This window comes from Halichoeres trimaculatus, unplaced genomic scaffold (assembly GCF_033239565.1).
Source record: "Halichoeres trimaculatus isolate MK-OKI-2021-1 unplaced genomic scaffold, fHalTri1.1 fHalTri1_scaffold_5, whole genome shotgun sequence".
Lineage (NCBI taxonomy): Eukaryota > Metazoa > Chordata > Actinopteri > Labriformes > Labridae > Halichoeres > Halichoeres trimaculatus.
In genome coordinates this window covers 20122352-20148578 of record NW_027437183.1, presented here as the reverse complement: position 1 = coordinate 20148578, position 26227 = coordinate 20122352, and the positions used below count along the sequence as shown (strand labels likewise).

The following is a 26227-nucleotide window of genomic DNA, read 5'->3' as shown; positions in this document are numbered from 1 at the left end:
TTCTATCACTTTCCTCACTAATCTTCTGTTGTTACCTCCCTCAGTCAAGTTGGTGACTTCCATTTGACTTTCAGTGAGTAATGTCTCCAGAATGATTCATTACCACTCATCCCCAGCACTTATAAACACACACGTTTATTTTTCTAATGCGATATCTGATCGGCTGGTTCGAAGTGTGCCAGCCTATAAATAATTGTCTGTGTTCAACATGAAACAAACAGCTGTTGTCTTTGAAGCAAAGATATGCAGCGCTGGCTCTGCGATAGATCTGAACAACACAGGCTGTGCAGATAACATGTAGGGGGAGAGAAGAGAGACGAGGAGGGAAAGAAAGAGAAAGAGAGCAGGGTGCAGGAGATGAAAGCAGTGTATAAGGAGGCTCTCAGGCAGAGAGGATGTGTAAGCTCTGTCTGTGGAGCCAGCAGGTTAATTTTTCATGTGGCAGTTTGCAGGGGCCGGGTGCGGCTGATCCTATAGGTTTCCCGAGAGAGGCCTCGTTGCTGGAGGCCCCCAGGCGGGTTTCTTGTTGAGTCTGCCTGTAAATTGCACCAAACTAGTGAATTACTCCATGATGTGTCACAGAAGCAGCAGAAAGCCCCTAGGCATAAAGCTGTGGACTTATGTTTTCCCTCGCAGTAATTCCTCGGTGACAGCTGGGGCAGCAAATTGAGATGTCTCAGATAGAATCCAACGGCTCCGTATTCAAAACAGCTGGTTGCCATTTCTGCAGGAGTTTGTGATGGATTAGACGCATGAGTGTGCTGCCTGAACAAACAATGGCAAATCATTTTCAGGAGATATTGGGATAATTTGTCAGGAAAATGCAAATTAGAGATCATCCTCTGAAAAAAAAAGACAAATAGTCCTCAGCTGTGTGAGCAGCACTGTGCGGCTGTTCTTACTCACGGCGGTGTGAAGAGCTCGATGCCAGAGTGATAACCGTCACAGTCTAGTTTTTAGATTCCAACATATGCTAATTACAAACAACAACACTGTACAGTTAAGGCTGGTGGGAGGATCATTAGTTTGTAGTCAATTATTTATTTATATTTCACACATGAAGCCCTGAATTGAGATCAGAACACATTACTTTAAGACATAAAGTGTTAAATAATTAAGTCACAGTAATGTAAATAATTGGGTTTATAAGGCAATGGTTGGTTTTCACTTGACTTTAAAATGAGGTTACTGAGTCATAATTGAGGATGTTTACACAGAGAGCGTTCCACAGACTCAGGCCTGCGATGACAAAATCTCTGACCCCCAAAGGTTTAGCTTGGTCTTGGTAATGAAGGTCAGGAGGTTGGCTTCTCCTGAGTAGAGGGCCCGAGGTGGGGAGTTGCATTTGAGAAGGTCAGTCAGGTATGAGGGGGCAAGGTTATTAAGGGTTTGATCAATAAAGAGGAGGATCTTTAAGTGGTTTTGGTGCTGAATGGGGAGTCAGCAAAGAGGATAAAAGATGGATATGATGCAAGCACTTGAGCATGAGTGGTGAGAATTTACTGAGCTCCAACGTGATGCAATTACTCATGTCTGGCATCAGGAAAAAACTGATCTTATAACCCATTAACCATCATATCACTGTCCAACATGTAGAGGTGATACAGACCTCTGGAAATGGATACCAACTTTTCATTCATCTTGGTGACTTCCAACCAGGCTTCAGTTTCTGTGCTGTTTGTGCAGGTTTATCCGTGTTGCTTTTTTGTACGCACCCCATGCATCCCATAGGATAGAGCCTGAGAAACCCCTTTTTTATGATGTACTGATGCTTAAAAGGCTTATGTTTGCAGAATTAACAAAAAAAGGAAATGTTTTTAAAGAATGAATGAATAAATAAATAAATGCAGATTTTGTCAAATCTGTTTGAAGTAAAAGAATAGCGGATTAGGTAAACCCACTTACTTTTGCTCTCCATACAGGCTCTTATTTTGTATTAATTTTTTGTATTCACTATTGCCTGCTAAAACATGGCTGGGTAATACTACTAGGACTAAAAACAGACAGTAGACTGTGTGATAAATGGATGTAGTCTCCCTGACGTTCCTTGTCTGTTTCTGAAATGGATTTTTGAAGCAAATTGACTGGTGCAGCCATATTGGAAGTAGGGCGGGGTTTGAGTCCCCACACTAACAGCTATAGGGCACCTTTCAGTCTCTGATTGGGTGGGGGTGAACCCACGATCTTAATATCTTGTAAATCGCTGAGTTAATTTTTTTCCCCCCTGTACAGTGTGTGCCAGTAGAGAAATTAGCGATTCAGATGTGAAAAACATTGTGTACCAGGCTGTAAATGTACGTATTTCTGCAGTGAGAATGGCTGATTTTGGCTTGGTGTGTATGTGACATGCGGTACTTCCAGAGCCAGGCTCAAGCAGACACTCCAGAAACAGCAGATTTTAGCACTTCAGCATTGTCTCATATCTTTAGACCAGAGGTCATCGCTTGGAACAGACACAAGAACACTTCCCATGCTTAAATCAGACTCCTTTTTCAGATTTGACAGTTAAATGTAAAGTCAGTGATGAAAATATACTTGGACTGAGTTGGCCATTAAGTGGTTATAATGTAAAGCAATGAACCAATACACAATCTTGAATATTAGTTAGAGCTCAGTGAAAGGTGACAGGATCACCAAATTGAGATGAGATTGAGAAAGATTGAGATGTAAAATCTGCATGTTGGCAATGGGGCCCTTGTGAATGGGATTTGGGAACTGCAGAGACACTAAAACCCAGGGGAAACATCAAACAGGGGTATCATTATCATGTGTACATGGGTTCAGGACAGAATGGTGTCAGCAAGTGTAAGCTAAAAGGAAAATGTAATAAAACCCAAAACATGAGCACAAAAAGTCTGCTCTCTGAGGGAGAAGGAAAGAACAGACACATCCAGCCTTTTATAGTAGATTCAAAAGGAAAAAAATAAAATAGCAGGAATTTAAAGTGTTGATAAAAGCGGCTTGCATCAACAGCACTCCAACCACCACATGACTGGTACCAATCTGCAGCATGAAAGGCTTGTCAAATTGGGGTGCTGCCAATACAGCAAAAGACCACAGAGGGGCTTAGAGAACTTTAGAAACAGGCTGGACTTTAGCTGACCAAACAAACTTGACTTTGGACTTCAAAATGTCTGACTTCTTTCAAGAGTCCCTGAAGTACACCAGCATGCTGAGAAAATGTGTTCCATCTTTTTGTTAGAAGAGGCAGAAAATTTTTGATGACCGGCCTCAAAGGGGCAAACCTGGCTCTTCTCTGCCACCTGAGTGATAACTGTAGCTCTGAAAAACTCCTGACCGACAGGACTCTGAACAGTCGTCACTGAAGATTGTTCCTAAAGTGTGATCACAGATATCTGATCCAGACGACAGCACAACTTGTCACACCTGCAAAAGTACACTTCATCAGCTCCTGGAATATTGGAAACCAAACTCTATTACTGTGTATGAACTGAAGCTTTGAAAAGTCAGGAACGGGCTAATTCCTGGGCTGGTACACACAGTGAGACATGCTTAGTGCCTCTGTGTTGATTTTATAACACAATCTGCCCAAACTGCTTGGCAACAAAGTTTCCCTGCATGGAACAAAAAAAAAAAATCTGGTTTTGTATGATAGTCAACTTGCCTGACTTACCCTACAATCAGGAACACAAGGAGCAGTCTGATTTTCAGGTCCCTCAGACAGAGGAAAGAGAAGTCTTGGATCTGACACAATGCAACTGAGCAGAGGCAGTGTGAATTGACACACTGACTTGAATTAAAACCTATAAGATTTGCTGCTGTAACAGACCAGAGAGGGCCTGAGAAAGAATTTGGTGTAATTTTGCCATCACAAGCTTTGCCCTTTGAAATGGCTGCTTACAAAAGCACATCTCAGTGGGATGTATTTTAAATCATGTTTGGTCTTTTGCAGCGGGTGATGGTTGCAGCTGCACTTAGGGTCATAACTGCACACAACTGTGATGAAACTTAACACATATTATACTCCCATTTTCTGGGTACAGTACATAGACACAATGAATAACTCTATCTTCATTGTATAAGGGTTGCACTGGTAGGACACAGCTCACATTTCACACGAAAAACAGTGCTGAAAGTGCCTTTTGGATTCAAAATTTTACACCAAATGGACTGTAGTACAAAAGTATCATCACACAATTGCTGCAGATTTGTCAGCTGAATATCCATGATGAGAATCTCCTGTTCCTTCACAACCCAAAGGAGCTTTATTGAGTTGAGATCTGGAGACTGTGGAGGTCGATGGAGTACAGTGAACTCATTGGCCTAATCTCAGTGTCCACACTTGAGGCACATCCCTGTGAAGTCCGTGAGGGGTTTAGGGCTGTACCACAGTTGAATTGTTGAGTCCATGAGGGCTCTCACCTTTGCGCTCTTTCTGTAAGTGGGCATATACTGTATGTAGATTTACCGTGTGGGAGTTACCCACAGTTCATTGTAATGTGACATGAAACCATAAACGTGGGGTTCCAGGGGGGAAGCCCACAAACAAGGCAGGTTAAAGGAATGCTTAACAAGGAAATTGAAAAAGGACAAAAACAAGAACTTCAGATATTAAAAAATGCCACATACTGTGTGTGCAGTTTAATCAATACATTCAGATTTTGTATAATCAAATTTATCTGTTTGGTGGATAAATTGTGTTGACTGATAGGGGCGTATAGGTAAAATGTCAATTATTTCACACTAAAGCTTGTTCAGTTACAATTCATACTGATGCTCAGGTAAGCTACATGACGATGCGCAGGTTGTGTGAGAAGTGTCAAAGTGCTGTCTCAATTCCGAGGTTATACCATTTTGAGCTCTTGCAGACTCATGCATATAATCACTTTCCAGATGTTCGCAATTAAGTACATAAGGGCTCAAGGCTCAGGGTTTGGGAGGGACATTGAGATTCAGCCACAGTCATGTTAAAGAAACCAGTTTGAGATGGTTTGAGCTTTGTGACATGGCGCGTTATCCTGCTGGAAGTGGCCATCAGAAGATGGGTACACTGTGGTCATAAAGAGATGGACATGGTCAGCAACAATACTCAGGTAGGCTGTGGACTTTAAACCATGCTCATTTGGTACTAAGGGGCCCAAAGTGTACCAAGACAATATCCCCCACGCCATTACACCACCATCAGCAGCCAGAACCGTTGATACAAGGCAGGATGGATCAATGATTTCATGTTGTTGATGCCAAATTTTGACCCTACCATCATGATGTCGCAGCAGAAATCCAGACTAATCAGACCAGGCAAAGTTTTTCCAATCCTCTATTGTTTAATTTTAATGAGCCTGTGCAAATTGTAGCCTCACTTTCCTGTTCTTAGCTGACAAGGGTGGCACCCAGAGTGGTCTTCTGCTGCTGTAGCCCATCTGCCTCAAGGTTGGACGTGTTGTGTGTGTAGAGATGCTCTTTTGCATACCTCGGGAGTAATGAGTGGTTATTTGAGTTCCTGTTGTCTTTCTACCATCTCCAACCACTCTGTCCATTCTCCTCTGACCTTTGGCATCAATAAGGCATTTAGTCCCAGAGAACTGATGTTCTCTGGATGTTTGTCCTTTTCAAACCAAGGACATTAGGGAAGACTGGATTGCCTCAGACTTCTTCTGTGGTGCCTGCAACACACCCTCATAGTCAGCATTTTGTGCCTCTTATTAACTTTCCCTTGTGGAGGAGATACCTCCATATTCATACCAACTGATGCACTGGAGCTTGTTGTCACAGCCTGAGTTGTTAGCAGGAATCAGAGCAGACCCGAAAGCTGAGAGCCTGCAACAGATCAAGTAGTTTGGCTCCACAATCATATTGGAAACTCATTTTGTTCTGCTCTGTCACACTGAGTCAAAGCCTATAACATCCATGTCAGTCAAACTTGACTCAGACTGGTGGCAACCTCTACCAATGATCCAGACGCAACAGTGATCCATTCATGATGAACTTTAGTGATGAAGTGCTGCCGAAGACCATCCGTCAGTCAAACCATTATAACACCATAAGGAAGCTGAGGGACGGTGAATTCGCTCCTTACACACCAACTCTGCACAAATGATGTTGTAAACCAACAGAGTTTATTTTCTTTACAGCAGTGTAGGGATTTGTGTCTTACAGCTGTGTGCTGTTCTAGTGTGAAATCTAGGCTTATTGATTTCTGTGGGGCTATGTTCCTTACAAAGGATACGCTCTGTTCTTGAGGAGAGAGATTTCTTTTTTTATTGCTCGCTTCAGATCGTTCACCTCTAAATCCCATGTCTACAGCAGACAGCGCACTCTCAGAACTATCTCAATGGAAAATAGCCCTTTAAGCAAGAAGCACCTTGACCTCAGTGACATCAAATGAATCCTTATCGCGGTGGCAGAGGCAAAGAAAAACAATTCTGCCGCTTACACATCATAAAAGCGTGACAGGCTCCCTCCCTTTAGCTCCCAGCGCAGCCGGGGCTAAGCGTTTCAAAGGGACTAGTGTTTGAATGACTGCGATGTGGGAGCTCAGAGTCTGTAGCTATGGATTAAGCTCACAGCAAATAGTAGCATGGAAGAAACAGAGGTAATCTCTTCCCTCTCCTCTGCGGCCCTCTCACCATACCTGTTCCCCCCTTTTTTTAATCTCCTTACTGAATTAGTTCTTGCAAAGCCACTCAAACAGAGAAGGGTTTATTCACGGTGGTTACAGAGGTTAAAGTTACAAGAAAATGATAGCAACTCAAGTTCCCAAAAGGTCAGTTTGCTCATAGATTTATGCTCTGCTCACCTGGTTATTGTTCTCCAGAGCAGCATACAGGGAAATACACGAAAAATGCTGCTTGGGTGAAAAGTGCATTTTCAGCCACAGAGCCTTGAACTGCAGCCAGCTGCAAGCAGCGACTAAGTATAACATTTTGATATTTGCGTATAGATTACACAGTGTAACAAGGTGCAGCAGTGTTCCATAAAAACTTCATCACACTCACTCTGCGCAGTCTGCGGTTTAATCACCTACACCGCTCTGGATAATTTACCCTGCAGCCATACTGTATTTGCATAAAAGTACTTTCGTTTTGCATTTCCCTGCATTTACTTGCAGTTTCACAGAACACTCTAGCCATAAAAGAAGATTCCCACACCTGAGCCACTGCACGCTAACTGCCTAAATATTTCAGTCTGGCTCTCGCAGCTCTGCTTTCACTGCTTCCTGTGCTGCTGTGAAGATCAAATAATGAGCCAAGGGATTCGTATATGCAATACTTCACACTGGCTGGACGCTATAATTTTTCTCCAGCTCGCACACCTCTGCATGAGATCATTACCAGAGAGCCTCTGATATTAACAGTTTATTAACACTGTTTCCCCCATTACTTCCCATTTGACTGTTACTAATGAGAACTGCACATAGTCATGATGGAGATTATAGGGTTTCTTATAGGATGAGCAGCACACTCATGAGGCTCTAGTGCCATCATCCACTGGCTCTGTTTGCTAAAAACAGCAGGTGGATTCATTTTGCCTCCTGTCTTTAACACAACACGTCACTTTAATCATCTGCGTGTGACATGTTTTAAACCATGTTCCTGTACTTTCTGCCTGTTATAGTCAGCTTATGCTAGCTGGCCTCAAAACATACGACATCAAGTCACAGACAGTCGAGATAAAATCATAAGGGTTTCATTTGGCTTTGCGTTTGAGTTGAGGTATGATCCAAGGATCTTGTTTGTTCATTAAACATGGTCTTTAAACTCAATCCAAACATCACATCTTGGTATTTTTATATCGCTTCTTCACCCCCCTGGAAAAAAAGAAAAGAAATATAAGTGTTGATATCTTATTTTTTTACCAAGTATGTGCCAATGGGTTTGCATGAGCATCATTCCTGATGTGTTTATAAAAATGTCTTATTTAAAGATTGTAAGATAGTAAAAGATGAAATGACACCTGAATTGCTGAAAAAAAAAAAATCTCAGTCGACAGTTTAAAAAGAAAAAAAAAACTTCCTAAAGTTTCCTAAAATAATTAAAATGTCTTGCATTTTTTCAAACCCGTTGGCAGATTTTTTCCCCTGGATTGATTTTGAAATCTTAAAATAAGACATTTTATGGACTTTTCATGTCAACATATTTCATATCAAGTCTCATAACTCAATTTTATTGAAATAATAAGACAAAAAACTTGATTAGATTTCAGATTTTGCAGGGAATATGAATTATGTTCGTGTCGTGTGGTGTCATTTTATTCAGCATTAAGCTGTTTGAGAGGAAAGGTCACGGCAGGAGTTCCACATACTCACACAGACACAATTAGATACTGACACACATTGGTTCTGTGTCTTGTCTCTGTTACCACCTTTAACACCAGCACAGTTGGTGTGACCACTTGCTCTGCACTGTGAAAAATGAGAAGAAACTGGTGAAGTTGAGGAGAGAGCCTCTCTGACATATCCTCTAAAGTTGTCCAAAGTTATCTGGATAGAGTGGAGAAGTAGAAAAGTGGACAGAAATTGCTGCAGACCTCAAAATCCCCTGTGCACCAGCTATACACCGGCAAAGCTAACCACCCTCTCAAATAGAGCTATGAATCTAGCTGGTGTTGCAGTTAGTGCCCCTGGAAGATGCCCAGCTTTTGCAAAAACTTAAGTCTATGGCTCCAGAATTAGAGACTTAGCAACACACTGTCTTAAGATGAAACAAAGTGTGAGATACAAAACTTTTAATAGTTTTTTTTTTTAAGTTTTCTTTTCAGTGTCAGTGAATGGAAAGCATGCAGATTTTAAGTGGCCTGCTCAAGAATGGTGAAAAGTATAAACAAAAGATCACAGCATCAAGTTTAATACTTCCAAGGCAGAGGTTGAACAGAGACAAAGCTGGCTTATCTGTATTTTTTTTTATTTTTTTTTTTTGTGGTTGATTTTTCACATGGGACTGAAGTTAGGATAGATATATATGTTATGATTCTGTTCAACAAGAACTTGACTTAATTAAACTGAGCCGTAAAAAGTATCATCATAATCGAGTGTGATGGTTCCTGATCTGCTAAAGTAATGTATAACCTTAGTTAAAACCTTTTTATGCAGTTTAAATTAAATGTAACGTTGGGATCACTTCAGGTTTCCATATAAAGCCCTCTAAACCCTAGTCTAATGCCCTGCTATGAACTTTTCTGTGGTTGTGTTGTGGTTTGAATGCTTGAATGAGCGTCCAAAGAAGTGGAAGTAGAGTCCCAACAGAGCAGGAGCAGTGAATCCTATAATGGAAATATTTGTTACACAATACAGTGATTATGTAATGTCATTGCCCTAATTTCTGCTGATCGAAAGAAGATAAATTAACTGTGCTTCATTCTGCAGAGGACTCCCTGGAACTCTCTGTGGATCTGTCCATGGGTGTCCCCGTTCTGCAGCCTTTGGAAAACACACCATCCTGCTCCAGGGCGAGGTGAGTGCAACAACAGCTTCTCCAAACATTTCCTGCACACTTGTGGAATAGTTGGCATCAACCTGTCAAGGAAATGCATCTTTTAACTTGAGTGGTCTTCTGCTTGTGGATTCAGAGAGCTGGAGGGAGGTGATGGACGTGCCAACAGGGTCAGAAAGGAGAGGTTGTCAAACCTGATAAATGAGCATGTGTGTGTGTGTTTATGTGTGTCTGTGCGCGCTGCATTTTCAACTGGTGACAGCACAGTCAGTGGGACACGCATGATGTGGCATCAGCTTTGGCAGACAGACTAAAATAGTGCCTTGTGTGACAAACTGTGCCCAACACAGAGCGAGCGAGCGAGCGAGCGAGAGGAAGAGAGAAAATGTTTTTCCTTTTTTTTACACACACCAGCCTCCCTCCAATGCTAAATTGTAAGCCAGAGGTGGCGGAAATACGTCAGTTCTGTGGGTTCTCTGAAGCTTGACTGTGTCTCTTAATTTCGGATGAAGGGAATGAGAGAGGGGGGTGAGGAGATTTTAATCACTCCTGTCGCTTTAAGGACACTTATCAAAGCCTTCTTATGCGAATAGAAAATACCACGAGCCACTGGGCAACTGAGCAGCACAGGGACGGACTGGAGTGGATTAATAGGAAACTCACCATGATCTAAACTGGAATAGACCGCCTCATTGCCTTGTGGAGTTTGATTTCACATTGGATGGTTGTCTTATTCGGACGGTTCGGGATCATTTAGGGGAATATTGCGCAGAAGTCGCTCACAGACTTGGGATCCCTTTGCCCCTGAGAGGAATATGTCTTAAAAAAACTCGGGATTATTCAGTCATCCGACAGCCACAATCGATGCGTGCTCGCTCGCCAGGCGTTTCGTCTCGGACGGATAGTATCCCGAGCTCTTTATTTGACAGCCTTGGATCATGGATTGGGGAGGTGGAAAACAACAACGGGCAGCGACATGATTTCTCTGCGCTGTCTGCGGTATGCAGCGAGGTTCGGCTGTAACACTGCGCGTTATTATTCCGATGCAACAAAAGTTACAAAGCGAGTGTAATGCGTGGATTTTAACTATTTCGCCGTTTTGCACCTGCTTTAGCGGACACCGCGTCGACATAGTGCAGATTCGTGACAAATTAACGTGTGGATCCGCGTCGCTTTGCTCCCTCTCCCCCTCGGCTGAGTGGGATACTTGAACATTTGCTTATCGTAATGGAGATTGGGAAGGTTTATACTCAAGGTCATTGAGTGTTATACAGCTATATTTGCGTTGTTATTTACACACGCGCGCGCGCACACACACAGACACACACAGCGCTATCCTCACGTTATAGCGCAGCGTACATTTCTCAGTCCGGTGTGTGTTATTTGTTATTACGCGGTGCAGTGAGCGTTTCAGCGAGAACCTGCTGTGGAGTTGTATTCATCTCGCTTTTTGACACTACAAGCTCTCTCCAACAACATGGATGGCAAATTGAAGCCCGGCAGGAGATGCCGGTCCAAGCGGGAGAGGGTGCGGAGGTTGCGGGAGGCAGGAAGCAGAGACGCCCGCAGCCCCGACCCCAACTCCTCCTGCTCCGACAGGGAGGGACACAGTCCGGGGAGGGACACCGCCTCCCTGCCCGGTAAAAAGGCGCCGCACCCCGCAGCCGCCTCCAGAGCACCGCGTCCCCCCCGGCGGAAGAGGCGCGAGTCCAGCTCGCAGGAGGAGGATATCATTGATGGATTTGCTATCACCAGTTTCATCAGCCTGGACCGTCTGGAGGTAAGGAGGAGCTGGATCATTACCTGTGTATCTGTATGTGTATGTGTGTGTGTGTGCGCGCGCGCATGTGTGTGCGTGTGTGTATGTGGGTGTATGTGTGCTGCATTTCCCCAATTTTTCATCAGTGGAGTGCTTCACAAAGTGGGGGTCCTTGAGACTCACCAGCAACATGAGGACTTGTGATCAGCCTCTAATTGACTTGAGATGATGCCAATTAAGAACTGGATAATGACTCCTCTGATCATCTTACAGCAGATCAGGGATTCTGGGACACCTTGGCTTTGGTTTGATTCCCATCAAACACGGGTGTTGAGTTCACCAAGCTGAGGTGATTGTCCCTTTGGTGTTGGAAACCACTGCAGCAGCTAACTTGTCTTTGCAGAAGCTCCACGTTCAAAGCTCTGAGACTGAGATGTTAATCACTGCCAGCATCTGGTCTGAGGTGGCAGGTAAACAGGTGTCTGTGTTTTCCAGGCTCAGATTGTTTTTGTTATGAGTTGTCAGTGCCCTCTTGACGTTTTTGCACTTTGACAAATTGCAGCATCCATCTGTCACAGGCGTGATACAGCATGTGCTGATAACCCTGCCTGTTTCTGTCATTCCTACATCTGATGTCAGAGAATGACTCCAGGAAGAAAGCAACTCCTCCTGTGACATCCTCTTATGTCTTTTATCTCATTAGATGACAAATAAAACATTGCTCCCTGTGGGACGGCACCCTGATTGACAGCTCTGTGTTTGTTTTTCTTTTTTTTTTCCCCTTAGTTTTTTGGCTCATTCGAGGAATGTTAGCTCTTCTGTTGCAGCAGTATAAATCATAGCTTTCACAAACATAGCTAGCATATTATCAGTCCTCTGAGGGTTGTGTATTTTAAGATGATGACCTCATTTGTGAGCCCATGGATCATACCACAGGCCACCTCATTCCAGTGACAACCTCCCATGTAGGCTTAGCACTGGTATTAATCAGCCATGATTGACTCGTGCCTCCTACGTCCTGCTTACTCAGTGGAACGCTCAGATGCAGATGTGCGCCATCATAACTACATGAAATATAAACCAGTTGTCCGTCCCTATAATGAAAGATCACTTCACTACCTCCTCCCATCTGTTAACAAGCTCAACCTGTCTGGATCATTTGTGGTTATATTGCTATTCCACTTAGCTCAGCGCTTCATTGCCCTTAAAGTGGGTGTGAAAGCCGATAGGGGACGAATAATAGAAGAGTTGTTAGTGTGAAGTATGCGTGCATGAACCCTGACCACAAAAACTATTGTTATTCTGTAATTAATGGGAAAGGAACCTCCAGAGAAACTTTGTAGCTGCTATTGATTAAAAACATTACAGCCCATAAAATTCTATAATGATACAATACAGAGAGAGATTCAAGGATGAACTCCCCCACGGGGAGGCTGCAGCAGCATTTTCCAATAAGCTAAACATTATTTGCAGTAAAATGTGCATAAAATCAAAGCCTTCACACCTCTTCTTGTTGATTTGTATGAGAGCAGTGTGCTGTGATGTTGCATGTGTGAGTGTTTCTGCCCTTTGTGCTGCCTGGCTGCCACTTCTGACAGCTGCTGACTGTGAAAGACTTTGAGGATGTCACAGCAGCAAAGTGCTTCTCAATGGCATCTTCTGCGCTTCTATCATTGCACCGCCCTGACTTCTGTGAATATTGTCGTGCGTGTGTTTGCTTGATGCTGTTAGAGGTAATTTAAGTTCACAAGCTCCGCACGCTTTATCCCTATTAATGCCGTGTTTGTTGTTACAGAGGGGGTTGCATTTTCAAAAAGGTTTCTCCACGGGTGCTTTATCTTAATAAAATGCTGCCACTTTGTGTTTAAAAAGGAAATTAGGTTAAATAATTATCCAATTTTGGTTTTACACATTCCAGCGCAGTAATAGTTTTCTCACTCAAGTGCTAAATCCATGTTGAATAAACACAATGTGCTCCACATAGGAGCTTATGTTTCAAGGCTAGGCAAATGAGGCATGATAGGGTGCTATGTGAAATGATACTCACATGCCAGCTACTTGTTGGTAATTGGTCTGATTTGCATGCAAATGGATTGCACTTATTAAATGATGTTGGGGAATCTGGTGCAATTACACGAGGGGATGTGTAATGTTTCTTTTGTGGTTTGCTCCTAGATTTTCCTGCATGCAGAGAAAGAAATGAGCGTGTTGACACACTACATATTTCACACGTTTGCAGGAAATGGCAGCAATAATCCCGTTTACTTTCAGTGAACAGATTGCATCACCGTGAAAGGAAAGTGTACCCACTGCTTAACCCTCTCTGACTCATGCTTTCACCTACCTACTGTACGCTTGAGTGGAGCTCCTGACCTGCGCTCCCTGTGCTAATTGTTCATCAATTATGAGGAGGACACGGCGGCGTTTGGCCGGGGAATAACTCTGACCTATTACGTCACGCTCTGATAAGCTCCCACAGCCTCAGCAGGAGGAGTGTGTGGTCCTCCTGACCTCTTCAAAGTGACTGATGGGCTACAGTGTTGTGTTTATGTCTCCGTTTACAGCCAGGCCACTGTCTCATTAGCATTCTGCCAACATTCGTTCCCTGTCCTCCCTGAGCTCAACCAGCCCACATGGCCCACATAGAAATATTTACTCAGTCTTGTGTCTTTTAATCTCTATCTAAGCCCAAAGCACTTCAGGATGAGCATGTTTCATAAATTCCCTGTCACCTTCGGGTGACTGTTGCCGTCATCTGATTGTCCTATTTTGGTCTCTAACTTGTGCACAGCTGCTGCTGTCTGTCCCTTATAGCCTGAGGTTAAAGGTTCCTCCCATGGCTCTTTGACTTCAAACACAATCAGCTGCTTGGTGTTATTGTTGATGTTGCAGCTCTGTGCTGATAGGACCAGGTCCTCTTGATGAAGGCTTAGTCTGTGCGGTGGTTTCCCCATGCTTAGCAGCTCCACAACAGCCGAAAGCAATTTGTCGCAGTGGTCGCATTTGATTACGGCGCATTTATTTGCTTTGAATCCCCCTGATTCTCAAAGGAAAGCTGCTTACTTACCTGTGCAAATTGACAATACAAGCACAGGCGCCCTGCTTTGTCACGGGCACCTTATTGTGATTAGAGCAACGTTAGAGATGATTCAATAATGATTCAAAGAGTGTAAGCGCAGTCGATCTGCTATCAGGGGCTTTTCAAGGAGAAAAGAAAACCTTGTGAGGCCATTTGAGGAGGTTTATCTTTTTCTTCAATAAGAAAAACAGATGATCAGTTACTGCTCTGTGATATTTCCTGAGAGACTTGAAACACTTTCAAGTAAATGCCAGAGCAATCACGCTAAAGAATGTAACAAATAATGAACATTCGACCTCCTGAGATAGAGGGTTTCCACCTGATATCGGCGCTGTAAAACAATTACCCGCTGCGGCTTAAACCCTGCAGAAGTCTCCCTGTGGGTATCGAACAAGTGAGCAGATAATAAAATGACACAATTATCCATCTGTCACAGTATTAATAAGATGTTTGATTTGCTCCATTTGCTCTGTGAGTGACGTCGGAGTGGCAAATCCCCTCTCGTTAATCCACAATCCTTCTGTTCATCTGCTTTAACATGAATTTACAGATTTGTTTGGCTTTTTCGTTCCACAGCATGAGTTTCTATACTCACTCTAATGGGGATTTAGTTGATTTAGTGATATTACAACAGCGTTAAGGGCAGAAGGCAGAAACGCTATTTGGCATTTGGACAAAAATTGGTTTCTGATGATCTGGAGTCTGACTCATTTTTTCGCACAGGGAAGTTTTTCTGAAAATGTTTGCTCTTCATCTCCCTGTTATACACTCTAATCATCCTCTGCTGTTGGCCGATGAGCAGCTGCACCAAAGCAATATGAGAGAAATTAAGCCCCCTTGCCCTGAGGGACAGTAGTTGATAGAGAAGCTCTGAGTTGCAGCTTCACTTTCTCCACCCATATTTTCCCAGCTGGTGTGTGGACTGAAGCCAGAAACATTCCAGTTACAAGTATGAGTCTTTCTCCTCCATCCAGTGCTCTGAAAAAGGCCTCAAACTGAGCTCCTGTTTGAAGGAATTCCATTTATTTGGGAGGCCTTTTCTAAAACAACCACACACGCTCCTCTGCATTCATCAGCGGGTATTTCATTCTAAGCACTGAGAAAGCACCATGTGTTTCTTATTAACAGTCATTAGTAAAGCTGACACTCAGGTCTACCCTCTGAACAGTGACAGCACTTCACATGGGTACTTCACTCACAGAGGGCGATTAATGAACGCCCTGGTAGCGCCTACGCAGAGAGGTCCTGGCACCCTCTGACTTGACGGTGAAGCTTTCTTGAACCAAGATGATCAGAATTAGTCATACTACAATTAGCCGTGCATCCATACAGGAATCTGACTCATGTTATATAGCTCTTAAACTACACACACTGAAAGGATTGTGGGCTAAAAGTAAGGAAAATTAAAGCTCTATAAAGGCAATATAAAAACAACTGTAGACAGTAGAGGTGGGAATCTCACCCATGATATGAAGTGTGATAGCATTGTAGACCGTATATAATTTGGAAGGAGTCTATGCGACGTCACCAGTCTGCTCCGGACACAGTGAAATGAAGCCATTGTAAGATTTTGGCCATATTGGATGTGACATGGGCTTTGAACTTCCTTTCTAACAGCTCTCGGGCGCGTGTCAGTCACGTGAGCTGAGCTGTGTTTCTGATTGGACATTGGATGTCCTCTAAACCGCTGGCTTGGAAGTCTGTACTAATAGTGGAATAAGAGTTTCAGACCCACTTTTTGAACCAGGCTGTAAATGTGTTTTTTAACTCAGTAAAAGTCAGTAATTTGGGCTGGGTGTGTGGTTTCCAGTCTTTCTGCAGCCAGCCTCATGCAGATTCTCGATGAACAGCAACTTTAAGCCCTTCTGCATAGGCTTCATTCACAGTCGGCTAAAGATAACGTTAACATCAACATTTTGAGATAGTTGTCATAACGTCAAGAAGTCACCAACAATATGTCACAATATCTAATTGCATTAGCTGGTTTTGTTTTTTCTTTTTTTTTTTTTTCAAAAGTTTCACTACTGCATCTCTTTAGATTATTTACACCAATCACCCGATTCCCGCTGCTCTCTTCTTGTTGTCAATTGCTATTATAATGGAATGACAACTGACCAATGAACGTTTGACAGTGGGAAGAGAGATCTGTGTTAAAAAGAAGATCTGCATGAGCCTCTATCCTGGAAAAAAACCCTAGCTTTTCCAAATAGTCCTTACAGTGCTTTGTACTATTGACAGGAAAGTTGAGAGCGCCTAATTTTTTAATTACAGTGTCTATATTCAGCCCCCCTACTTGTATCTTACAGATCAGGACGGTGACTTACTGGCATGTTGCTATTTTGCCCCCGCCCAGAGCAGACCGTAAGGATAATAAAGCAATAGCAAGGTGTGCAAAGTACAGTTAAACAATAAGAATTAAGTTCCTCATTACAACTGTCTGTTATTTTCAGCATGCTGTCACTACTGCTGCAGCTTTGATCACAGACTCACTGTAATCATTCCAATCCACCATGTTCAGCTAATTAAACGTCTTTCAGTAGGGAAGAGGAAAGTGATGGAAACCGCAGAAGAAATGCAGATGAAACTGTAGGCTACAAAAGGGAAATCTACAAACTTGGTGAATATGAAACACAGTTCGAGATATAGCAGTGCTCAGGAGTTAACACATAGAAAAATACAATTCAGCTGAGAGTGATGAGGAAGAAAAACTTGCATCATCAACTTTAATGAGCGCAATAACCCCTAAACCAGCCTCACTGTGTACGCCAGATCACCTGAGTTAGCTACTTAACTGTGCACAATGCTTTAACTGTTGCCAATGAGAGTAATGTAATCATAATAGACTAAATGAGTCAAATTGAGATCGATATTTAATGCAAAATAGTTGATTGTCTTTAATACACGGTTGTTACAGCAGAGGAGCCCAAAGACCTCTGCATCATGTCCTTGTCCCTAGATTTTCACTGTGCTTTTGTGCACATGTCCATGAGCCTTTTACAGGACACAGCATGCATAGTTATGCCGATGACATGGTGACATTTTCCCAATGACACATGGTGTATTTAGATAGAGAACAAATAAAACATGGTCATCATGCTTTAAGTAAGTGTGCAGATTAGCATGGTGCTAAGCACTTTGTTAATCCCATGTTGTCTATTTAACCTTGTGGGGAGCTGTGCACTCCCTCTTTCTCAGGTAACACATTGCAAACTGATACTGACACAGGACGCCTCGGTGTGCAGTCACTGCTTTAGTAAGATGTCTTTCCTCCATGGTGAGGCAGCAGATTTGTTGCAGGGGTTGCAGCAATCTTGCTTTGTGTTTTCTCTTCCCCCCCTGATGGTGATAGCGCTGTGCATCATATGCCGGCGCTGACAAACAACTCCAGCTTTAATTAACAAGGCAGCCCCCCTCCTCCCCCGAGGACCTGCTGCTCATTGGCTTGCGCATCCCGTGGAGAGAGCTTTCTTAATGCCAGTGGGATGTCCTCAGGCCCACGGTTCTTCTCGAGCTGTCACACACTGTAGGCGACAGCGTGGCTGATAAATGCATGGTCACATTCACAAGCCTTCACTCTCTCACACACGCACACACACCAACACTCGATTGAAGCTTCACTGTGCTTCTGTCCGGGCTGTCAACCAGTGACCTAAATATATCCACCTGAGGAAGGTTCTTGTGTGTTGTTGAAGTGTGGTCACGTGGATTAGGAGGCAAAACAACCATTAATCAGCCTCCTCTAAAAACTACACGTGGATCCAGGTGTGGAGGATATACATGACTTTGTGTAGATGGCAGTAGAGAAAATGCCTTTCCTACAAGTTGGGGTGAAAGTGTGATCTTGTAGGGAAAATATTTCATCTAGAAGGTGGCACTCGACAAAGCAAACAACTGCTTTAATGGGCCAAAGCATGCTGCATACATAGCCAGGTGTACCAGTCAACCACTGTCACCTCATAATGCTACTGTCCCATGTTTGCCCATGTGATATTAACCTATTTAGAAAAAACAGTCATGTGCTATTTAGCAAACAAAACTTGTGGTGTACTGGTTTGGTTGAAAACACATCAATTTAAGAAAAGAAATGAACAGCAGATGGCACAGGTTCCAGGCCATGAATCTGTATTTACCAGAGACTGTATATAGACTATGTTTCCACTTCACCAATCTGTTTCTGGTACAGAGTTTTGAAGCTGATTGGTCATGCTGAACTCAACCTAGCTACATTCAAGTTTGGATGAGGCAAACAGCCATAGGGTGCCCTCCTGTCAGTTAAGTGTCCTGACCTCATACAGTCAAAACTCGAAGGAGAAATGAGCTATTTAGATCCAAGCTGTTTATTGAACCAGGCTGTGAAAATGTTTATTTTTGCCGTAGAAAATTGTCTTTTTTGGCTCTTGGTGTCTCTGCAGCCAGCCTGGAGCTGAATCTCCAAGAACTGATTTTGGAGCTTCCACTTAGACTTCATTTCTCACAGTGCTGCCTGGTCCAAACTCCACAACTACTGATACTACTGAAGGCTGAGCTCAACTTCTGTTCAGGTAGCTGATAAAGAGGTGATAACAAAAGCCTCTCAAAAAGAGCCACACATATGCATTGACATTGAGCATTGCTGAAATCAAAGGAAATCTGAACACAAAGGTAAACAGAGTTCATAACTATTTCTCTTCGCTAGTCCCCAAAAAAACAAACAGTGTCAGAAAGCTGTGCAACTTTTATGCCTTACTTTATGGTTTATGTTCACCATTTTTGACAACAATGAGCACTTTGTTATAGCAGATCAATCTGTAAAGCTTGAGATAAACTTACAAACATTCCCAGAGCCCAAGTAGATGTATTAGTTTGATCTGATCAGCAGTCCAAAACCAATATGCTTCAGACACTCTGATTTAAAAGTACCCGGAAATCAATATAATGAAAATACAGACACTTGCTCTTAAATATTGAAGAAATAGTTTCTGGAAATGCTTTATGAGGATGAACTAGTTTTTAAAATTCAGATTTCTTTCTTAGCCTTAAAGGATACAAGCGTTGCATTTAGATGAGCAGCCCTGAATTCAGACGCTGCTTTAGTTTGTTTACAAGAAAACTCAATGGTGCCTTTAAGTATCCTTCAGTGTAGACAGTCTCACGGAAACCTTTGCAAATTTATCAAGAAGTGTAGCAGAACTGATAACAACAGAATACTAAATAATGTCTCCGTGTTTGAACACAGAAGTTTATAGTTGCAGTGGAGTCTACATTTTGTGACAGAGTGATTTGAATCAGATACTATGCCTTCAGAGTGTCACAGCCTGACTCTGAGTTCACACTTGACGCCAGTTTTTGATGTGTGACAGTCTTAGAAGTGAGTGGTGCCAACATGCTTCAGTCACTAGATCAGCAACCACAAGTTTATATGCAGTTTTAACAGGCAGCAGGCATTTCCATCTGTATTTCTTAATTTTTGAGGCTGTCAGCCAGCAGCGCTGGCGTATCTTTTAGAGGGTAGTGAGATATATGCATGCTGGCCTGGAGGAGTCCTTTTTTAGAGCTGTCAGTTGTCTATTTATTTGAGGCACCGCTCTGCAGTCTGGATTTACCAGCTCTATAAAACATCAGAATAAGAAGCTCTTTGTTTCCAGGTACTGTGACTGGAGAGGAATTGCTAAAATGTGCGTTCAGAAAGTCAAAGCTGACACATATTAACTGGCACATAAAAGGATGTGGGTTGCTGGTTGTAGGCATATGTATCCATTTCCTGCTTGTCGTAGCGCTCCGTCTTCCATCTTCCTGTCTCAGTGTTTTCATTGCGGTGAATGACAGGATGTAATTATGCTGTGATTAAGATGCTGTCTGTGAGTCTGCGATGGATTAGGAGCCTCACTGTTCGAAGGTTCCCCGGTAATTATCCTCCACCGGTTTGTCCCCTCTCCTTTCCTTTCTGAACCCCTCGACTGTTTGATTAATTCTAGTTATAAAACAATGTTAGCAAAAGATATATATGGATTGATTTGGAGATAAATTCATTGTAATCATGTTTGTCATTCAGCTGAAGTATTTTTCAGCCTTGTGATTTTGGTCAATAAATAACCCCATACTTGGCAGCAGGGCTCTGTGTAACTGACTGGCAGTCGAGGCCTGTGAAGGATTTACAATAAAAATAATGAAAACTAAATAGAGAGGGCACTCTTTAAGTGGCTCATTAAGTAATGGCTGTTTTCTTTTCAGCCGTGTCCTTTGCTGACAGAGAGCGAAGAGAGAGCTCTGAAAGCCTGGTTTGCTTCAGCCTTCACATCACTTGAATCCCCTTTCAACATTTTGTTTGCATGAGAGGGTCGGTCATTTCTTCCAGCCTTGCAGAGTCTTTCAGTACAAAGGTCTGTGCACTGGTCTGACTGAGCTGTGCGCTTCAGGGGAGCATAATCTTGACAAAGCTCTCTTGCAAACAGAGATAGATAAATTTTACCTCTGCTTGGGCATTTTACAGTCTAGAAAATGTTTTTATAATCCTTGGATTTCATTATACTTCTGTCTGCTGTGCAGCTTAGGACAAGTACATTCAGGTTTAGAGAAGAAACATACGAACGTGCAAGCATCATTATAAGCTGTTTTTCTATTTGGGATGCAATGATCCCACTCTAGTGTAAGCTTAGCATTCCAAGTTGTATGGATGAGACTGAGAAAGATGTTTTAGCAACTTCAGGCTTTTCTCTTTGTAAACTAAAATTAAATGACCTCATATTTGAACCGTCTGTTTTCATATTTTTTGGGGATTATGAATGTATAAATGTGCAGTGAGTAGATCTCCAATTCTAAATTATAATTTAACTATAAATCTCAGTTGTGGATAAGTGAAGAATTAAAATTGCATATAATCTAAGTTTCTGTTAGAGTTGTCTGAGAAACATGTGAAATACCTCCAAACTGCTAAGTTGTTGTAGTTATCTTCCTTCATGATATTTTGCTTCTGCCTAGTTGGACTCAGTTTTGGTCTAAATATAGCTAATGTTATGGTGTGACTGATTCATAAAGCTACATTTAAGATGACACATTACTGGTCAATGCCATTGAAATATAAGTACCATGAAGGATATCACAAGGAGAGACCCCTACAAAGCTGTATCTATCATAGCTGAAGTTTAAAAAAAAAAGATTACGTCACATTTTTTCTGTGTCTGTAAGGATAGCCATCAGTTAATGAACTGTTGTTGACCTCTTCTGTTGTGGCTGTACTTCTGTCGTGTTGTTGCTTATGCATTCCTGTTGTTCCGTTTGCTTTCCTGTTGTGGCTTTTGCAAATCATCCAACACTTACCGGCTACCATAGTTGCTGATTTAACGCAGAAGAGCATAAAACTGAGATGAATTGATCAGTCTAATGGATCAGTCCTTTGTAACTGGTATCTGAACTAACTCTTTGCTTCCACCAAGCAGATCAGTTTGGTTCGTCTCAGTAAGGCTTGCATTTTGTGGTATTTCCACTGACTTATCCCAGGACAGATCCCCCAAAAACTGAACTGTACTGTCCCAATTTTTGGCACTCCTCTACTGGGGTGCCAGTCTTACCAAGCCAATCACAGAAGATGGAGCCACAATACTGCAGTCTGTTGACTGGTCGAAAGAATTGTCACTTAGCGTGCAACAACCGCTGCTGTATTTCTCCTCCCAGTCTTGTCTGAGAAAAGCTTGATTGAGCTTTGTAACAAAGGGCCACATGACAAACACAAAGAAGGAGAATTGCCAGATGTCACCCGTCGTTGCTCTTTGTTTACTGTGTCGTGGTTTTCTTTTTTGTTGGATTTATTTGCGGCTATTAGCATCCAGACATGCCGCCTACCAAGAGGGGGCACGGTTGGCAGTGGAAAAGCAAACAGGATCAGGCTTTACCGATCTAACCTGTACCAAACTATACTGATCCAAACGGGACTGCTTGGTAGAAACGGGGCTTGAGTCAGAATCAGACTGCTACTCAATTCCAGAATTTGATTGGAGCATACCTACTTTTTTGTGCATTTGTTTGTGCTTTTTGAGCATTTATCCACTTAAATAGCAACATGTCATATGTTGTAATGTTTCAAAGCAAACAGTAGTTTCATTGTTTATTTTACACAAGAACACAAGAGCCCAAGTCTGATGGTAAAATGACAAAATTGTTTTCCTGAATGTGGCTTATGTTCATAGAGTTAGCACCAACAGCCTCTAGTCCTTTTTTTCAGGTTTATGATCATATGCCTATGTTAGTTATTCATTGCTCTGGTTCAGCAGTGATTTGTCAGTTAATGTGAGTCAACAAAGCTGCAAACATTGTTACTGGCTCAATTTCATGGTGGGTGAAAGTCGAGCACTGACTCATAAATCCAGACATTTGAAAATATGAAGGCCTGTTTGTTTCTGTTTGATATCAGTCTTTGGTGTGGTCCTCAGAGGATCAACAGTTTCTGTTGGTAATGTATAGATTGTTGTTACACTCAGGGTTATTAATCAAAAACATTTAATACGTAGAAACATCTGGCACCGCGTTATTTAAGCATACTGAAGGATTGAGTTCAGATGAATCAATTAGAGACATTTTTCTCAGGGAGCATTAATCAACACGGTTCTGCTGGCAGTCATCAAAATACTGTGCTGATTACAAATCAGCCTCCAGTCCGTGTGGTCATGTTTTTAAGGAGGGCCTCATTTTCAAAGGCATGACTCATGCAGTCGTGACATTGCGCAGTATCTTGCTGCATGTTTTCTTAATAGATCGCTCTCGGTGTGAAAGCAATTAGCGTTAACAGTTGTTGACATGCTCTTTTGCTACTGAGCCGACACTCGCTAGCAACACCAGCTCTGAGGGGAATAGTCTTTGTAGGCCAAGTGATGCTGACAATAATTGCTCAGCACTCAGCTCTCCCGTCTGAGGAGACACAGTGATATGTTAGAGCGCCGTGTTTGTTGACTGTATTTGCAGCATTTAGCCTTTTTTATGTGTCTGTGTGTTTATGTGTGGGTGCAGGGAAAGCCAAATAAGGACTGTTCCAGTGTTTTGTGTGTGATCGCTTTGGCAGCCATATAACAAACTGGGGCCAAGATAATAGAGCTTAGATAAGAGGGCGGTTATGCAATGTGGAATTTCTCCATTCACTGTCTGGATGACATTCGCTTGACAACTCTGGGCCAAGCTGCCGCGCTCAGTTCCTGTGCTGAAATGAAATGGAGCACCTTGTCCGCACTTTGCTAATGTGATCTGAATGTTTGGCAGGTAGAGTAGAGAGTATGAAGAGGAGTTTGTCATTTCTGAAATGCTCTGGGTGAATCAGACTGGCTATTGCCCTGCCACTCAGATGTGTACATCAGTTGGTCTTTGTTATCCACTTGTGATATGATTGCTGTGGCGTGGATCAGTGTAGTCCTTTCTGCTGGATCAAGTTTTATATGGTATTTTATTTACTTTTTTATAAAAATGTGGAATTTGCAATATTTTCTACTTTTATTTTTGGTGGTTGATTTATTTAGGCTTATTTTTTGCATCTTTTATCCTTCTATGTAAAAGTAGCAGACTACAGCATACACCTAAAGTCTGTGTATTGATAGGAGCTTAAAGGTGGGGTTGCAGGACTTTCCTTAAATAAGTTAAATGTTAATTTTTTCAAGAATAATCCCGCTCAGTCGTCTCCTACAGGCCTCTACATGTGTGTATCAGTTTCTGTATCTGCCTGAACCCCCTCCTCTGTATGTTGATGTTTTGGTTGTAACAGGACATTTCTGGGCTGAGAGTAAGCGTGGTTACCTCAGCCAATCACAGCACTCCTAAGGTCCAAGCGACTTTGACTGTTAATAACAGTGTGTGGACGGAGCTATCCTGAGTGGCTATGGTAGCAGATGTAGCAAGGAGAAAGAACAACACAACCAAAGTGAAACGAAACACCAAACTGGGCTAGTGAGAGCGTTCACGTAGCTTTGGTCGAAGGCTGTTGGTGCGCTGCTGCTGGCACTGATCCAAGGAGGAGGAGCCCAGTTTGAATGCTGTGTTTCCAAACAAGTAGCAGAAATTCCAGCTGACCCTACCTTCAAGGTCAATTCCAGTTTTCCTCGAGGCATGAAATCCTCCAGTATTTCCGGTAAACACATCTATTTTCTCTTTGGAGAAGAGATCGCAGCAGTAGATATGTGAAGTGGTTGAATGGAGGTGGCATAAGAGGTATTTCTCTCTTGGATAATGTAAGGTGACTCACTGTTCTGCTTTTATGCTTTGGCTTGAATGGCTGAATCATTAGTGAAGGATTTACAATATGTGTGTTTATGCTTTAAAAGAAATATGTGTGTGAAAAAGGAGTGCGATAAAAAGAAAGCTTGCTGGTTGTTGGATTTCAGGGCAACTTTGGAAACTCAATTTTAGAATCACCTTTAATAATTCAGCCTATTTTACATCTCTGTGGCTTTTATTCAAATGTCATGTTTAAAACTTTAGAGTGAAGGTTTTCCCTCCACTGATGGTGAGAAGGAATGATAATTACAACCAATACACTGTATGTCATTGTCAAATTAAGAGAAGATATCAGCCCAAAACCACATTTTATTACAATAATAATAAAATAAGAAGCAGTTGGAACAGTGATTCCCCCTGGCTCTCAGTGTTTTGTGGTTTATATGTTGTTTTAGAGGCTTTTGACCCTGCCAAGAATAAATTACATGGGAAACACTGAACCTCTGTGGATGCTTTATCATGAACCGACTAGGCCTGCAGAATGTAATTTTCTACTTAGTATGAGTGCAGTATGTAAAAGAAGAAGTTAAAGTAAACACGGGCATGAGAAAAGGAGGCAGGTTTTACTCTGCTTTTATTTCTTGTTCGTCCCTTTAGTTTCTAACAGGCTTGACTCGTTGCCAGCTCTGACACTCCTCACTTCATGAATCCCCCGACTGTCTATGAAAGTCAATGTTGCGGCTGTGTGCTCAGCAGAGTGAGGAGGGAAAATATGTTTGAAATATAATGGGAGATATAATAAGGCATATGTAACATAGCCACTGCAGTAAAAACCCTCCAAGGGCAAGAGAGGCTCCGTCACCCACAGTGAGATCTGTCTGACAGATCTGCCAAAGGAAAGTGTCGTCAGAGTTAGTCTCCTCTGCTTTCCGTCCCTGTCGATCTCCTCGCTCTCACTGCTTTCTCCTTTACTGTACAGGGAGCCTCTTCATCCGCTGATGGATTCTTCCTTCTTTCTTTTTAGTCTGCTGGTTGTTTTCCCACAGATCAAAGGCAGTAAAGTGCATCTGCTCCTGTCTTGCTAACAGGCCACACACAGCTCTTTTCAGAGAGGCCACTTTGTCAGAGCGTCCAAAACGAGGACAGGCACCTTAGAGCCAAGAGGGCTTTACCCGAGGCGTGGAATGAGATCAAAATTGCACACACACAAACACACACTTTCTAGGCCTGAGCACAAGGCCAGTTGTTGAGTCAATAAAGAAAACAGGCGGTGTATGGGAGCAAGAGAACATAAACAGGACTGTGCCAGAGCTACTGTTTGCATTCCACACTTCTCTTCCTCGTAGCAAAGCAGATCCGCCAGCCGCGTGGAGTTCAGAAACCAAACTGTTCATAACCACAATGATATTATGAACGCAGGTATTGTGTGTGATTTACTTGCCAGTTATTGTCTCAGTGGAGTTTAAAAACAACATATTGTGTTGACTGTTGAAACCATAATGAAGGGAAACATGGTTAAAGTGATGCTATCAGTGATTGGTCAGTTTATCTGATATCTTTGAACTCATTTAATTGTTTCAGCAAAAAAAGAGAGATGATACCTAATTTCCATCCACTTTTTTCCATTTTGACATCCACCAGCTTCCCAAATATCTGAGGGACTTAACATTAAATCATCTTTGGCTTGTGAGCCAATTTTCTGTTATTGGGTCGTAACAGCAGCCAAATCCAGTATTTCATCTGCAAACAAGATGTCTGTCTCGATTATCTGCAGAAAACAGTCTCACAGCACACCAAAACTCAAACTGGCAGGCTAAATATTATTATTTC

General features: G+C 42.5%; 1 protein-coding gene across 15 annotated transcripts in view; it reads left to right on the top strand.

Annotated features, from left to right (window-relative positions):
• The window catches only part of fbrsl1 (fibrosin-like 1), a 531917-nt gene that overhangs the window by 162552 nt on the left and 343138 nt on the right, over positions 1–26227 (top strand). For 8 of the 15 annotated variants that reach the window (XM_074669455.1, XM_074669454.1, XM_074669453.1 and 5 more), the window contains exon 1: positions 9829–11169. In XM_074669455.1, coding sequence (XP_074525556.1) covers positions 10867–11169 — 303 coding nt within the window. In that variant the 5' untranslated portion in view covers positions 9829–10866. Of the gene's footprint in view, positions 1–9322; positions 9411–9827; positions 11170–26227 lie in introns of those variants that run through there. The other 7 variants (XM_074669461.1, XM_074669452.1, XM_074669459.1 and 4 more) reach the window with 2 other exon arrangements.